This window comes from Juglans regia, chromosome 12, assembly GCF_001411555.2.
Source record: "Juglans regia cultivar Chandler chromosome 12, Walnut 2.0, whole genome shotgun sequence".
Taxonomy (NCBI): domain Eukaryota; kingdom Viridiplantae; phylum Streptophyta; class Magnoliopsida; order Fagales; family Juglandaceae; genus Juglans; species Juglans regia.
Window position 1 is genome coordinate 3772195 of NC_049912.1, and position 17615 is coordinate 3789809.

The 17615-nt window shown below is 36.5% G+C and overlaps 1 protein-coding gene across 5 annotated transcripts; it reads left to right on the forward strand.

Annotated features, from left to right (window-relative positions):
- The first annotated feature begins 5531 nt into the window (after positions 1 to 5531).
- On the forward strand, positions 5532 to 16087 carry LOC108998269. Of its 5 annotated transcripts, none has more exons than XR_004797818.1 (8): positions 5532 to 5545; positions 8493 to 8497; positions 10574 to 10675; positions 10809 to 10980; positions 11219 to 11492; positions 11984 to 12127; positions 15370 to 15443; positions 15551 to 15784. XR_004797818.1 is itself a non-coding variant. In XM_035683823.1 (6 exons), the coding sequence occupies exons 4-6, from the start codon at positions 10810 to 10812 to the stop codon at positions 12046 to 12048; spliced, it is 510 nt and encodes a 169-aa protein (XP_035539716.1). In that variant the 5' UTR covers positions 9065 to 9437; positions 10215 to 10324; positions 10565 to 10675; position 10809; the 3' UTR covers positions 12049 to 12390. The 5 variants fall into 5 exon arrangements, 2 of the variants coding, with proteins under 2 accessions (XP_035539716.1, XP_035539715.1); XR_004797816.1 differs by lacking the exons at positions 5532 to 5545; positions 8493 to 8497 and adding exons at positions 9065 to 9437; positions 10215 to 10324 and having other exon boundaries at positions 10565 to 10675; XR_004797817.1 differs by lacking the exons at positions 5532 to 5545; positions 8493 to 8497 and adding exons at positions 9065 to 9437; positions 10215 to 10324 and having other exon boundaries at positions 10565 to 10675; positions 10809 to 10907.
- The last annotated feature ends 1528 nt before the right edge of the window (positions 16088 to 17615 follow it).

The window sequence follows — 17615 nt, forward strand, 5'->3', positions numbered from 1 at the left end:
AGTATTGAATAAGAAACAGAAGTGAGGCAAGCTTTTGTGATATGGATCCAATGTCCAGGAAAGTCCATTTTGATCATGATGGCTTCAATAAATTTCCACTCTACCCTGTCATAGGCTTTACTCATGTCCAATTTTAGAGCCATGAATCCTTTCTTCGCTTTCATTCTGGAGTTCATAGAGTGGAGGACCTCATAGGCTACCAAGGTGTTATCAGATATGAGCCTTCCAGGCACAAAGGCACTCTGATTGGGGGTAATGATTTGAGGCAGTATGTGTTTTAGTCTATTTGCCATAGTTTTTTACACAACCTTGTATAAAACATTACATAGACTTATAGGTATGTAATCCACTACTCTTTTGGGGCTTTGAACTTTGGGTATAAGAGTAATAAACATGTCATTAACCTCACTGAGAGATCCACCATGATTGAGGAAATCAAGAGCAAAGTTACAAACTTGATCCCCCACTTCCTCCCAGCTTTTTTGATAGAATTGGGTAGGAAAACCATCAAGGCCTAGCGACCCCAAGGGATTCATTTTAAAAATGGCTGCAGTGATTTCTTTCCTAGTGAAAGGCTTTAAAAGCCAAGCTTTCATATCCATGTCTAATTTGGTGTCCATTGCTTGCAGACATTGGTCAATAGACAAAGGTTGGGATGTAGTGAATAGAGAGGAGAAAAAACATGTGAATACCTCACCAATTTCTGACTGGTCAGTGACAACCCTGCCTTGCGAATCCTCTATGCTTTTGAGTGCATTGATCTTCTTTCTCTGGCTTGCTTGCATGTGAAAATACTGAGTGTTTCTGTCCCCATGTTTCAGCCAGTGTTGCTTTGCCCTTTGCTTCCACTTTATATCATTAGTTGTAATGGCAGATACCACCTCCTCTTGAATTTTTGTCATAGCTGCCACATGCTCACCTGTACCAGAATTCTGAAGGTGCCCAATATTTTGAGTCCCATTTTTTATGATCTGATCCTCTTGTTGCTTAAGAGTTTGCCTCCATGTCATGAGACCCTTTTGGCATAGTTCAAGCTGTGTCCTTAAGGATTTAGCCTGACAATTTGTTATACCAGCATTTTGCCAAGCCTCACCCACCACCTTCAGACATTCTTCCTTTATTTCCCAGGCCATCTCATATCTAAAGCACCATCTTCTTTTCTTCCTCCCATTAGTGGTGTTGTGTAAACTAATTGACAAGGGGGAGTGATCAGATCTAATGGCAGAAAAAACATTACAGATACCATGGCAATATAACTCATTCCATTCTTTATTTCCAAAAGCTCTGTCAATTTTTTCTTTTGTAAAGTCATTACCACTTCTGTTATTTGACCAAGTAAACCTTTGCCCATATGAATGTATATCATGGAGACCACAGTATTCCACAGCTTGTCTAAAGTCCTCAATCTGTTTATATGGTCTGCTGGCTCCACCAATCTTATCACTCTGATGAAGAATCTCATTAAAATACCCAGTACATAACCATGCTATGGAAGTGGTGGGTTTTAGCATCTTAAGTAATTGCCAACTACTGCCTCTCTTCCCTGTGTCAGGATGTCCATAGAAGCCCATGAATTGTCATGTTGGTCCATTTCCTTTCTCCTGGATCAGAGCACTAACGTGCCATTTAGTATAATTAATGATGTTAACACACCAATCATCTTTCCAGAGGAGGGCAATACCTTCTATTTGCAAAATCTCATTAACACACTAAGTCCCATACAATCCACTGTAAAGCACCCATCCATTTGCAAAAACCTCCTAACTGCCTCCATTTTATTTCTTCTGCATTTAGTTTCCACTAGGAAAACTAAATTGGGGTACTTTTCCTTAGTTAGATTCCTAAGGACCTTAATTGTCTGAGGGTTCCCAAGCCCTCGGCAGTTCCACACTAGAATGCTCATTGGTCATGGCAGGGCTGGAAGCCAGCCTCTGCCTTAACCATGGGAATATATGTGGTGTTATGGCTTCTCTTTGTCTTTTTTGAACTAGCCTCCTGTAAAGTTGAGCTCCTTTTACACTCCCTCGCATACATATTCCTTGCATTGTATTTTGAGTTGTCAACTAGTTTTGACTTACTTTTGCCTTTTGTATTAGTCTCACACTCCAGGGCCTTCCTTTTCCATTTCCTCAAAGTCCTCAGACCCTCAACCTTTGCCATTGGCATGATAATATCTTCACCAGGTAGTTTATCCAGGGCCATCCTACTATCATCATGTTGAATAGAAGAAACTACACCAATAGTGGGTGCAACCATGCTGCCATTATTGGAACTTTCCTTCGTACCCCTTTCAAGCCCTATACCCCTCATAGGGTCATGGGGGCTATATGTCCCCAACATTAGGTTAGCTGCAAAATCCTCCCCCACGTGGAGACCCTGGATCTCCTGAGGGCCACCAGGTTCTAAGCACCTAGCATCCTCCTATCCAAATATAGCCTTTTTCTGGTCAAAGGATTGACTTACACCCTGGCTTCTAGCCATATTCCCGATGTATGAATCCTTAGTAGCTCTTTCTCCTGCTTTTTCTTCTGTAAGTGACAGATTGGTGCCTGCCTGAGACCCTCCTCCCTTCTTTTCCGCTGACACCTTCTCCATTTTCTCTACCACCTCTTTTGAATGGACTTCTGATGTACGGTACACCAACATATCTTGGACCATAGTACCCTTTCCCCCTTTCTGACCCGTCTGTTGGTTGTTTCCTCCCTTTGATCCACCGTATCTACGGCTATCGAAGATGTTTGTGTTCCTGGGCTGTCCTCGAAGCCATGGACCATACTGAGATGGGGGCAATGTATCTCCTTGCTGAGCATTAAGAGCTGTTGAGCAGCCTTTGCCTTTGTGATTAAGAATTCCACACTGAAAACAAAAATTTTGCAACCTCTCGTATTTGAATGAGATCCAGTGTTGTTTGTCATCTAGCCTTAACCATTTCCCTCGTAGTAAAGGTTTGTTGAGGTCCACAGCCACCCTAACTCTAAGGCATCTTCCCCATGCACGTCCATCTGCTTCTGCTTCTACTCTAATGACCGGGCCTATAGCCTCTGCAAACTGCTCACCGAAACCTTCTGTCATGACTGATAGTGGAAGATTGTGTAGTTGTATCCAAAATGGCTCAAAACAGAACTTCAACCCATCTATGGATTCCTTCTCATCCACCTCCATCATGGTGAGGAGGTGTCTATCAAAAAACCATGGACGTCCACTCAGCACCTTTTCTTTGTCTTCTATTTTCTGAAACTCGATCAAGAAGCACTGATCACCAAGCTCTTTAAAGGTCACCCACCCATCCAACCTCCATATTTGAGACATTGTGATTCTGAATCCTTCACTGTTCACTCCATTCTCCGTCATAGCCTTCCCAACAATACAATACTTTCCTTTCTTTTTTTTTTTGTCGCCATTGAAACTCTTCTGCTGGACATGGAAGCATGCACTTTCTTCTTTAGAAAGGTGTAATCTTTCCCAGCGTGATGCCAGTTCCTCCGCCTCCATCACGTCTATCTACTCAACGATACTATCAACAATCAAAACCAACTCACCGAAGTGAGACTTAAACCTTTGTTGAAACAACAAAGGCACTGGAACCTCACGCTTTCTCCCAGAGAAAGGGAAGGCACTCGAAGGACCGACAATTTGTTGTGTATTAGCTATATAATATATTAGACTATATAATAGTATTAATATTATACTATTAGTATAGTTATATATTAGTATTAGTTATAAACTTATAGTGATTTAGTATAATTACATTAGTAAAAGTATAACTATAGTCTATATTAGACTTTTGTGATTAGAATAACTATATATTAGTATTAGTTATAGCTATATATTATAGTATAGTGTTAGTATTAGACTATTAGTATAGCTATTAGCTATATATTAGTATTAGTTATAGTGATTTAGTATAGCTATATTATTATAATTATAACTATAGTCTATATTAGACTATTAGTATTAGAATAACTATATATTAGTATTAGTTATAGTGATTTAGTATAACTATATTAGTATAAGTTATAACTATAGTTTATATTAGACTATTATTATTAGAATAACTATATCATTATTTTATATGTGATTATTTAGTATAGTGATTTATATACTAATAGTAATAGTAATATAGTATTAGACTTAAAGTATATTGCTAATAGTAATATAGTATTAGACTATTAGTATTAGGTCATAAAATGTAATAATATTGAGAATTTATTAGGCCATCAAAATTTAGTAATAATATATGAGTGATTTTCTTTCTTTTTTGGTTCCTATTTCTTATGATAAAATATTATTAATAATTTAATATATATATATATATATTAAGTTTAAAGTATATTATCAATTAAGTTTTCATCTTTAAGATTAAACTTTTATTTTATAAATTATAATAATATTATCTTATATATAATTATGTTAATAACATATGATCAAAAAAATTACAAATGTTCATATTTATGATTAACATTTTATGTATAATTTATTAAATTATAATATGAAATTATTTCATATATTATATATAAAAATTTCATATATAATAGTATATTATATATAAAACTTATATATATATATATATTTTCCAACCGGTCTGGTCCCGGGAACTATGGAACTGAGACCAGGCTAGATTCGGCCGGTTTTTTGGTTACAAGAACCGATCCTGGACCGGTCTGGTCTGGACCGATTTTCCAGTTTCTATGTTTAAATTTCTAGAAGTGAAGAAAGAAATTTATTTTTGGCCAAAAATTTTCTCTATCTTTTTCTGAAATGGGAGAGAATGCTTTTTAGGGTAAAACTTGATACACGTGAATTAATGTTGTAATCGTGACAGAGATTGAGTATTAAATGATTATATTTATAAAATATTCTTGATATTTATAAAATCTGCATCCACAAATATAAATGTTAGAAAAATGTAAAAAAAAAAAAAATTAGAAAAATATTGTTATAAATTAAAATAATTCTATTTGAATACATTTACATCACATACCAATAAGGTTATATAATTTATTTTGAAAGATAAATTATAATTATAATTAATATTTATGAACCAAATGTACTTATATTTAATTAGGATTAAACCCAATGATTATTTTATAAGCCCGAAAATGCTTATTAGGAGAGATGCGCTCACTTTATAATTTAAGATTGGCTTACCTTTTTTAGAACCCCAAAACAAGGACCTAGTGAAAACCCTCGGATCCAAGCCCAAGCCGATGATATGTTTTACAAATGTAATATAAAATTTTCATATCATCTCATTTCATTACTATAATTTTTTAAATTCTCACAAAATATAATAAAAAATTTAACTTTTTTAAATTTTAAAATAATAATAATATTAAAAAATAAGATTTTAAATTTTTATTAAACACCAAAAATTCTCATCTTAGATTTCAACATAAATGATGAAAACGGCAGCCATTGCGTCTTGGTCTAAGGATGTCTTAGATCTACACATATTACCAATGGGTTTTCAATTTGGTTTGTTTTGGTGTACATCGGTATGTTAGTGCAAATGGGTATGATATAAGTAGTGACTTTATACAAATGGGTATGCAAATGGGTATGAGAGTTGACTACTCACACAGGAAGTCTGCTCTAGATGTGGCTCTAGAGGTGGAAGTACCCATCGGTACAGGAGCACTGGCATCTGCCACATCCCTTGTGGACGATTGTCTCCACTAAGTGTAGCATCTATATCACAATAAAATAAGCTGAAAAAATAAATTAGAATTAAAAAATTAATTCCAAAAAATATGTACTACTCACGCACACACACATATATATATAATGGAAAGGACTTAAAATTTTCAACAAGCTAGCCAAAGAAACATGTACTAACCCAAAAATAATAGACATAAACTACTGTGACCAAGACCAAGGATGCAAAGAAGATCAATCTTTGTCCCAAAAGTCCTCATCATGTACATATAGCTAGAAATAAGAAATATGTAATATATATATATATATATATATATATATATTCATGATTTTTGTAATTGACAAAATATCTACTTGGTTTAATTATCACAACACTTAGCTGTTCAAGTAGAAAGAAAACAAGAAGATCAATTAGTTATGGATTCAAACCACAACTACTAGAAAGACAATACAGTTGACTAAATAGGTGCATTTCGCAGGAGAACTCCACTTCTACTGCCACCATGTCTCCTGACCCTAATGACTCCTTAACCTTGATGCGAGGTCTTTTCGCCCCTTCCCCCAAATGAGGGTTGGGAGGTCTCCTTCGCCCCCCCTAAAAGATGATTGACTCTTCGGCAAGCGCCTCCCTATGAAACATGACCAGTCCGAAGAAGTCAAGAAGCGGTTTACATTGGCTCTGGTCAGCAGGGCCTTCGACTCGACGTCACTGGGATGTGCCTTCACCCAGGCATAGACTACCTCCAATCAAGCTTGCTCAGGCTTGGACATCTCTAGGCCGATCTCTTTGTCATTTGGTACAATGCCCCCAAACTACCCGAACAGGGAACTCGCGGCGAACCTCCTACTTAGCTGGGAACTCCTAACCTTCTCCCGTCATGAAGAAGAATTGTTTAAACTAGTCCTTGATATGAAAGTAACAGGTCTTTAGCCGAGCAACCCGAAACCTCGACCAGGAATGAAAACTGCACAAGTTGTTGTCCAGATGTAACACACTATGTGTGAACAAGAACTCCCTGGTGGTCAAGTCTCGGTAAACCTTATCGAGGGGTTTGAGGACTAGGCGCCGAGTGATGCAACAGCACATCAGGATCCTCCAAGCATTGGGATGGAGCTCTACAAGCACCAAGCGAAGGATGTCCAAAACCTCTCGGACTGGACGACAGAAGGGAAGTCGTAGTCTGCTAGTGTTCATCAGAGGGTACAGACCCACTCTCATGGCAAACCCTTTCGACTCCATGGCCCTTTGGCGGTTCACTGGGGCCTTGAGGTTTGTAGAACTAGGCATTCCAAAGGAATTCCTTAATGACCACAACTCCATTGGAGTAACTATCAAGATCCAGTGGTACCTGTCAAAGTGTTGGAACTCATCGCGAGCCTCAGGGAGATCTGGGCCCCCGAGAACTCTTGAAGACTCCTATGGACAGGATGTGCGAGCACCCCAGGGAGCAAAACGCGAAGCATTCTTGGGCGTCATGTGCAGGGTTTGAAGGCAAGTGAGGAAGAAGAAGAAGGCTAGAAGGGGTTGAGAAGGAAGACATGAGGAAAGCACAAGAGAGTAAAAAGCATGAAGGAAACTAAAAAGCTAGAAAGTGGAAAATGATGCAGGACTTGGGTTTAAATAAGAAGACTATGACGATCGAGTTGCCTAGACTGGGAGAAGACAGGTGTCATTGGGATGCAGAACAACAAGTGACAGGTCCTGCCATTTTTGTTGCACGAGAAAACATGGGGCATACCATTAGACGCAACCTCCAAACGTGGGAAGGGGAAAAGAAGCGCATGACAAGCAGCTTCCCATGCCAGACGTCATAAGCTGCCAAAAGAATTAAATGGACCGACATGATTACTAATTCCCATTGAACACATACATTAGAAACTAGCGGGGTAATTAGAGAGGATGTGAAATCCCTTATCGGGCTGGGCCCAATGGGGAGGGACATTCATGTTTCCCTCTTAGGCTGGGCTAAGACCATGCCAAAGGCTATCACACATAACCCCCCCTCCCCTTGGGTGCACAGACCATGGGCTACACAAAGGATAAAAGGCCTAGGGCTCGGGGGAGATGAAGCCCAGACTACAGAAAGACAAATGCAATGTGATGGGGCACCGATATTCCTGACATTGCCCCGTCAAAACGGTGACACACACAAGCACAAGGGGTTCGCAGTAAAGCAACTTATCACCAATAGTGCCGGGACACGACCCCTATCATTGGCAAAAGTATGCAGCAGAATCTGCGCCACCAACCAGCCAAAAAGACGTGACTTGAGAGGGCAAAGCCCCTCCAGAAACAGCATAATAACGTCCCGTATGAAAGATAGATACCTCTGACACAAGATACGGGGGACCAACTCGGCTAGTGGTATAAAAGCCAAACCTCATGTTAGAATTGCCTCATGCTCTCTTGATATACTGAAATTCTCCCAAGTAGTAAGGGGAACACTGACTTAGGCATCAGAGGTTATCCATAACCCCGAGCCACTACTTTGCTTGTATTCGAGGTTGTTGAACCCAGTAATCGGTGTCAAAACGCATTGTAAACAACTACTATAAGGAAATGCATTGGTTCGGTGATAATGATGTGTTGTTACAAAAGAATGAGAATTGGTTTGAAACTCCAGGGCTACACTATAATGATTTAATTTTATCAAAGCACGAGATAAGCTTAGAGGTCTAAGGGGCACATGGCCCATTCGAAGAGGCACATTGAAGGAGTGCAATGCTTTAAAATTAATTCACAAGAAAAGTGTCATTGGGGGGACTCGAACCTAACCACTTGGCTAGGCATGCATGCCTCTTGGTCTTTAAGTGAAACATCATGGCCTTTAAATTAGTATATGTCAGTTGAAAAGTTACAAGTTAAAAGTTGTGATCTTTTACATAATGCCAATTTATTCTCTATAAATAGAGGATGAGACCCATGAATTTTAACATTCCATTCTCCCATATTTTCCGTAACTTACACAATTTTGTAGAAAAAATCTAAAGAAAAAACTTCAGAATTGCTATCTATAGTTGGTAACTTTATTGTATTCTAGAGGTGAATTGGTTCAGTAGTAAACTCTTTTGAATGGTGGCAATTATCACCTTAAAAATATATAGTGCTCTACACTCTTCAAAGTTGCATTTATTTTTTTAGATTACTATATCCGCTCAAATTACTTCAACAATATCTAGTTGTTTTGGTGCACTCAAGAAAAGTGTACTCTTTGTGACACTTGTAGCAGATATAAGCTCATGAATACTTAAATCATCATGTTATTGATTGGAAAATTAAACACACTAATAATCAACAATGTCACTAATACATGATTAATTTATTTATAAATTTCTTATTTTAACGAGCTACAATAAATTTAATGATTTTCCGTAAACTTTCTGTTATATCCGTCTGGGCCATCGAGAAAGGAAAATAATGCTTCCAGCACCGAGAGCCTCATCGTATTCATCATGCTTCGTCTTCCACATAGAGTTCCCGATATGCCTCGTCAATGACTTATGCCAACCCCCAAAATCTCCCTCGGAGTGTTCAAATTCCTCCTTCAGCGTCGCTCCAAAGCCCTCTCGCGCCTCCTTTCCTCCACAACCACTACTAACCATAACACCCATCTTACACTTTTCGAAACATTGTACAAATAATATTAGGTAAACGCAGAGAGAAACCGTCAAGCCGCCGCTCACTAGAAAAGTCGGCCGATGTTTCGGAGACTCCGACGCCACAGGAGATTGAGGAATGATGTGGTTTTTATGTGGCTTCTCCGGAGAAGGAAGTGGATTCGGTGATTTTTAACATAATACCACATTGCTCTTTAATTTAATCGGTTCTCCCTTTCTCAATGTCAATGGGATGCGACTTTTCATGCTCTGTCTTTTGATTCCAGTTTTTTGGCTGGACCGCTTCGGATTCGGTCTTTTAATTTATTGTTCTTCCCAAGCACTAATCCGGGTTTGGTACCCTATGTTTCTGGGTGCAACATCCTAACTTAAAGGACATTTTCCAACCAATAAATCTCCTTTAAACTCAAAATTTTCCTGTACAAATACAGAGATTTTATTGTTGGTTCTGCTTCCTAAATCTGATAATCTCTGCTACTTGGTACGGTTTAAAAAAGTTATTTTATGATGAAGAGAGGATGGCTTTTAATCAGAAAGTTGAGGTTTTTTGCATTTAATTTCAATGGGTTTTGCTTACTTTTTGTTTGTCGTTCATTTTCTTGATGTTTATGCGTTCAAATATGCAAGCTTTTGATGGGTTTGCACGTATTTTGGTTCTCGTGGATATTGGGCTTCTAGAATATAGAAGTTGTTTTTGGAACTTTTGTTTCTGTTAATTTTTTTCTTTTTTATTGCTATTTTTAGTTTGGGACTGGGGAAGTCCTCTTGGATTTTACCCCCTGATTTTGGATATCATTTTTTTTAAGCAATCCTGTTAGAGATCACGATGACCATCTATTTATAATGATGATTAAGAGAATAGCATATTGATCCCTTTTTATTTCTTAGAGAACTCAAGTATGATACATGCATGTTGAAGTTTATGATACATGCATGAACAGGCAGCTGGCCTGCAAGGTATATCCTTAAGGGATCGCCAACGGAGGGACTCCGCCGTGGAGGAACTCGGTCACGCACGACGACCTACAACTGAGTAGTAACTTCAGCAAAGGTTGGAGTGGAAACATTGTATTGTAGGCAGTAATGCTGTTAGTAAAAAAGAGTAAAATGCATAGCGTTTATTTTTGTTATTGGGTTTTTCTTTTGCTTATGTATATATGCTTCTATTTTAAAGAGTTGAAGAAATAAGGTCTGCTTTTCATTGTGTTTGTTGATGGACTCCAGAACCTCATCTTAGATGAAGTTGTTTATTCTTCTATTTAATGCATTCCTTTCGTTTGCTTGATTTCAGATGACACAGACGCCACTTCACGTTTCTGTTGGTTATAACAGGGCCGAGATAGTAAAATTTCTTCTTGATCGGCAAGGGACAGATAAGGTTGAGTTGGAAGCCAGGAACATTGTAAGTATTAATGTAATTGGGTTTTTGGAAAAAGTGCATACATTACAATGATGCTTGGGATTTATTAAGCCTATGCTCACGACTTCTTGATCTTGTTACTGATTCCTGAGTGTCAAATTGTTGTGCTTTGCAGTATGGAGAAACTCCTTTGCACATTGCAGCAAAGAATGGGTGCAATGATGCTGCATAGGTTCTTCTTGGTCATGGTGCTATTATTGAAGTCAAAGCAAATGTGCTTTTTCTTATTACCTTATGATCCATTTTTTGAAGAGTTCAAATTAAAAGTGGGATTTGGATTTCTGATGGTAAACTCTATATTGCATTGTCTTATTAATGCATAATGGAATGACACCATTACATCTTGTTGTTTGGTACTCACTTCAAGCTGAAGATTGCTTGACTGTCAATACATTGCTTGAGTACAATGCTGATTGTAGTGCTAAGGATAATGTATGGTGGATTGCAATTGCTTGCCATGATTTTGGCTTAGTAAAGATTCTCCCTTTGTAAATAATCATAGTTGGTGTAACATTTGAATTGCAGGAGGGCATGACTCCTCTAAATCATCTCTCACCAGGCCCAAGAAGTGAAAAGTTGTGGGAACTATTGAACTGGCATCTAGGAGAGCAGCGGAAGAGAAGAGCAATCGAAGCATGCAGTGAAACTAAAGCTAAGACGGATGAGCTTGAAAATGAAATATCAAATGTAGTAGGTTTGCATGAGCTTAAGGTACACCTACGGAAATGGGCAAGGGAAATGCTTTTGGATGAGAGGCGTAGAACCCCACATATGGCATTCCTTGGCAATCCTGGATCAGGTAGTTGTTGGCAAGTCTGTTTGTGTCTCATAATAATGTTTCTTTATTTTCCTTCAACACTGAAATTCCTGTTTATGTTGCGATGCTACAAACTCAGACAAAAACATTCAAAAAAATAATTGATTTTGATCAGATGGTAATAATCTAGATCATCTCCATATATAAAGGCCACTAGCTAGCTTTATATATAACACAAAAGAAAAGATTAAGACAAATTTATTTAATTTATATATTTTGGTAATTATATATATGTTTGAAAATAACTAATTGATTTAAGAAAACAATATTAATCTTGAAATCATGTACGTATACATGAACTGATTATGAAATATTATAGTACTTGTTACTTATAATATTTATTTGCATGACTTTAACCAAATTAAGTTAGATCATAGCTTTAAAATAATTAACGGTGATTAATTATTTTAAATAAAAAATGAATTATCATAGAGTAATTTGTGAAAGGTGGTTTATATATCTGGGATGTGCAGGCGGTGGAGGTCGACTCGATTATGGAGTTCATGTCGTATCTGTTGAGTTCATCTTCTCTATTTGATGAAGTTTTGGGGTCCGAACCGGAGTCCCCCATGTCGGTTATCTCCACTACCTCCACGATGCCATTTTATTCAAAACAAGTTAGTACGTTTTATTCCATAATTTTCATTAATCCTTAATGATTCCTTAATTAAACAAACAATTAGGTTGATTATTAATCATAATCAAATAATTTATTTATTCAACTATAAATTAAGACCACTTTTGATGCTGTAGAGATAGATATTTTGATATACAATGATCTATTTGGCTTGCAATGTTTATTTATAGGACCATGTTATAACTTCTATTAATACTCTTCTTTTATAATATATCACAACCTATAATTATTTATAAATTACATAAACATTATATCGTTATTTAATTAACCAAAACTATTACATATTTATTAAACAAAAATTAGTTCTTAACAAAATATATATATATATAAACAAGTAAACATTGCACGTTACTTTCACCTAATATCTCTATTATATATAAAGTGGCTATCTAACATAAATTCTTGTTTTAACAGATTTTATTCCTTTTTCCGTTAAAGTTAACGCTTTAAATCCGTCCGTTAATAGTGAATGTTCTTTAATACAGTGTCAGCGAATTGCGGGGGTTCTATTTCATTTTAGTTTTAGCCCACTAAAAACTATTATTGCGATATAAATATATCATTATTTTATTTAAATCTCTATGTTATCCCCCTACTGCCCACGAAATATCCAAGTTACCCTTTCAACGAGCGGAGAAATCGAGGGGCCTGAAGACATGGTCAAGGCAATTGTTGAACATAATTACATATACATTTTAGATTGAAAATAGCTAATGAATAATTGCAATCATTTCAAATAATTAAACTAAAACAGAAAGTCTTTCAAAGATTCAAATCATTCTTCATCTCAAAAGTCTAAGTTAAAAAATAAATAAATTTTATTATTTATATTTGGCGTAAAATATTTCAATAAATTAAAAGTATAAAATTAAGATTTGAATTCACAATTTTTTTTATTTGAAATTATATGAAATAGTCATTTATTGACTGTAAAAAAGGAACTGTGCATGATTACAATGATAACTTCCTTTATTACAATTACAAAAATCAAAACATTTCCCAACTACAGTATGTGTCTTTCAAAAAAAAATTTATAATTTATGTAACAGATTTAATATATAGTTTTTATTAACTCAAACTTAAAATTATATTTCAATCAAATTTATAGTTCTCGAGCATATGTCGAACTCGACGATGGTATATGAAGAATGTCTGCCGTTATGTTTGGTGAAATTATAGAAGAAGTATTTAATTGTTCAGCAGTTGAGTTTATGAATCATACTGGCAATGTATATTTTCTTAACGAAAAAGCTAAACGCAACCGCTACCGCGTCCCCGTTGCGGCCTCGGCGCCTACGTGGCATTAGTGCTAAACGACGTCGTGGCGATTAATTTGAAAACGCACGCTTTTTCGCTTTAGGTCTCTTCTTCCCCCCCGCATTCCTCCCTTCCCCCGTAAAGCACAATCCCTCTCTTCTTCCCCCTAATGCCATATCCAGAAATCCCCCACGCACGAACCCTAACCCTAACCTACCCTTCCCCCGCATCCCATCCCTCTCTTCTGCCACCACGCACGAACCCTAACCCTTACCACTTAATCCCTTCCGTTTCGTACGAACCCTAATCCCTACCACTTAATCCCTTCTGTTTCGCACGAACCCGAACCTACCACTTAATCCCTTTCGTTTCGCACGAACCCGAACCCTAATCTACCCTTCCCCCGCATCCCATCCTTCTATTCTGCACAGACGCACGAACCCTAACCCAGAGAGAACATCCCTCTGTTTCACACGAGCACGAACCCTAACCCAGAGAGAAAATCCCAAAGGTTTCGCACGAGCACGAACCCTAACCCTAACCCAGAGAGAAAATCCCAAAAGTTTCGCACGAGCACGAACCCTAACCCTAACCCAGAGAGAAAATCCCTCTGTTTCACACGAACCCTAACCCTAATCTACCCGTCCTCTTCAGCCTTGATACCCATAAACCCACGCGAACCCGCGAACAGTTCTCTCTTCTCCACGACCCCGCAAAGTTCCATTCCCATCGTCCTCCCTCTCCCCCGAACCTCCATCCCCGTCGTCTTCACCCCTGAGGTCGCGAGTAGACACGGTCCTCCCTGTGCTCGATAACCCCCCAGGTTTTATTTGGATTGTTGCTTTTACTTTTATTCCACCAAATTTGTGCTGTGATTTTAAAGTATTCATTACTTGATTTGGAGATTTGGTTTGATTTGGATTCCGTTTATTTATATAGTTTGCAATTTCAATTAAATGGGTTTGGTTTGTACCTTGCCAATGCCTCTGCACAAAAAGCTATAGAATGCACGCTGCTACCCCAACTAGGGTTGGTTCGGTTCAGTCCACAACTAGTTTAACATGTTTGTCATATGCTGAATGATGTGGATTGCTTTTTTTTTCTCATGTTTCTCAACTAGTTGTGGACAAATTATTATTTTTTGCTTTGTTATGCAGCCTTTTTTTAAGAACAGTTTGCAGTATTTAACATGCTTGTCATATGCTGTTAAATGTGGATTGCAGCATTCCACATCATTTTTAAACCAAAGAAAATGGTTAGTTTGGGTGCAAGTGGTTGCTCAGATATTATTTTGTACGTAAAACAAAATAACAATCGGGAGCTATATTTTGGAAATACATCCTGCCTGCATTAAAATCACAAGATAATTGAATTTTAAATCTCTTGCAATGCAAATCAAATTATAGAATAACATTTTATAGTAACATCTGTCTATTTAACATTGTATAATAACATGATTTGTCTATATTTTCCCCAATGATAAGGGGAAAAAAAATTAGCTTAGATTAATAAAATTGTTTGAAGTCTCAATTTAACAATTACCAATCTAAGCAAATTGACAGTAAAAAGTAAAGGTTACCAAAGCAAGCCACTATCTCATGTATCAAACTGGTATTGCTTTTTATATGCCTTCATTTCCTCGGTTTCTTCTTTGTCTATTCAGCATCTTTTTTATCCTGTGTGTTGGGTGAAGACATCCAACCACCACATACATGGTTACACGTCTGATGTTGTTTAGCCCCTTGCATGTTGCATGTTGCATGATATTTTCATGTTAGGGCAGGGGCAGTTCAAATACTGAATTAAAACTTCCTGCTATTCAATTTTATTCCACCATTATAAAATTGTTATTCAATTGTTTTATGGGGGTTAATCTTAGAATGTCATCATCATCTTCATCAATATCTTCTTCATCTTTTCCCAAAAGTACTTTGGGAAAACCATTGTGCTTTTGCGAGCTCGAAGCCACATTGAAATGGTCAAGTACTGCAAAAAATCCTAGAAGACCTTTCTTAGGGTGTTCAAAGTACAATACCCAGGTAATTACATTATTTGTTGTCCGAAACATGTTTTATATATATTAATTTCATATATAGTACAATTCAGTATTTTCTAATACAATTCAATATATGCATGAAATGAGCAGGGCTTACCATACTGTAAGTTTTTCAAGTGGTTGGATGGTAATGAAGTAATTGACCTACAAGTTGAAGAAAGAACAGCCGAACTGTTAAAGAAAGAGAAAGAGGTCGAGAAGATACTCAAGCTTCTTGAAAAGAGGGAGATTGAGCTGCGTAAGATAGTGGATCGCCTCGAGAGGGTGCAAATGGTACTATCCAATAAATGCGACGATGTTATACAAAAGGAGTTGGTGCTTAATGCACAAGAAGCTAAAATTAGGCGTGTAGGCACGCTACTTCGGATTTATTGTTATTTTGCATTTGTACATGTATGTTACCTAGTGTTATATAAGTAATTTGGGATTGTTGTTAGTTCTATGTTTAGGTATTGGACTTCTAGATTTGTTTTATCTTTGTATTGGACTTCTACATTTGTTTTATGTAACTTGTATTGGACTTTCAGATTTGTTTTATCTTTGTATTTCAATCAGATTGGTAGAACTTCTTGGTCCAAATCTGAATGGGATTGATATAGAATGGTTGTGTTTAGCTTTCTCCATATTTGACACAGTTTATGTATTTCATTACTTGGGTATATAGTTCAGATTAATTATTATAGTGTTGTATCAGTGTTTCAAAGTTCACTTTATTTTTTTAAAATTCAGGAATTGCAAAGGACCAAAAGATTAATTAGCTATATGTGGAATAATGGATTATAATAGCAGATTGCATTCAGCCCAACTAGCGATTATAATAGCACATTGGATGCCACACTTTATTAGCTACGTAAAACCTTTATTAGCTATTACAGGTCTGGGCACATGATCAGTGATTTATTAGGTGCACATGATCAGTGATTTATTAGGTGCACATGATCAGTGATTTATTAGGTCTCGGCCCAGGACAACAAACCATTACAGGTCTCGGCACATGACAAACTCCTGGCTCAACTAAGTAATGCATACCAAAAGCAATGCATACCATCCTCATTCCAAACACTTCAAAAGACTCTAAAATAACTGGAATCTATTTTGAATTCTTCCCCAACTATCTTGACTTGCTGCAATGGCTCAACTAAGTGGCCAATTGGAAAGAAAAATGGCCTCCAACATTAACAAAGAAGCTGCAAAAGTCCCTAGAAACAAAACTAATGGTTCAACTGAAGCTATTAATCTCAAATATATCCACCCATTACAACAAAGTCCTTTGCTCAAATACACAAAATAATTCAAATCCACAAATAATTTCTCAAATCCAACCATTACAACAAACGTAATGGTTCTCAAATAATCCACATAATTCAAATCCACAAATAATTTATCAAATCCAACCAACGTAATGGTTCTCAAATAAACAACATATATCCATTCGACAAATAATTTATCAAATCCAACCATTACAACAAACGTAATGGTTCTCAAATAAACAAAATATATCCATTCCACAAATAATTTATCAAATCCAACCAACGTAATGGTTCTCAAATAAACAAAATATATCCATTCCACAACTAATTTAACAAATATATCCATTACAAGAAACGTACTAGGTTCTCAAATAAACAAAATATATCCATTCCACAACTAATTTATCAAATCCAACCAACGTAATGGTTCTCAAATAAACAAAATATATCAATTCCACAACTAATTTATCAAATATATCCATTACAAGAAACGTACTAGGTTCTCAAATAAACAAAATATATCCATTCCACAACTAATTTATCAAATCCAACCAACGTAATGGTTCTCAAATAAACAAAATATATCAATTCCACAACTAATTTATCAAATATATCCATTACAAGAAACGTACTAGGTTCTCAAATAAACAAAATATATCCATTCCACAACTAATTTATCAAATCCAACCAACGTAATGGTTCTCAAATAAACAAAATATATCAATTCCACAACTAATTTATCAAATATATCCATTACAAGAAACGTACTAGGTTCTCAAATAAACAAAATATATCCATTCCACAACTAATTTATCAAATCCAACCAACGTAATGGTTCTCAAATAAACAAAATATATCCATTCCACAACTAATTTATCAAATATATCCATTACAAGAAACGTACT

Bases quoted from the DNA above. Each gene is read 5' to 3' on its own strand.
- LOC108998269 (XM_035683822.1), top strand. From the start codon at position 12,048: ATGAAGTTTTGGGGTCCGAACCGGAGTCCCCCATGTCGGTTATCTCCA. The intron at 12,128-15,283 runs GTTAGTACGTTT...GGTTAATCTTAG, and splicing joins TGCCATTTTATTCAAAACAA to AATGTCATCATCATCTTCAT. The intron at 15,444-15,550 runs GTAATTACATTA...TGAAATGAGCAG, and splicing joins GTTCAAAGTACAATACCCAG to GGCTTACCATACTGTAAGTT.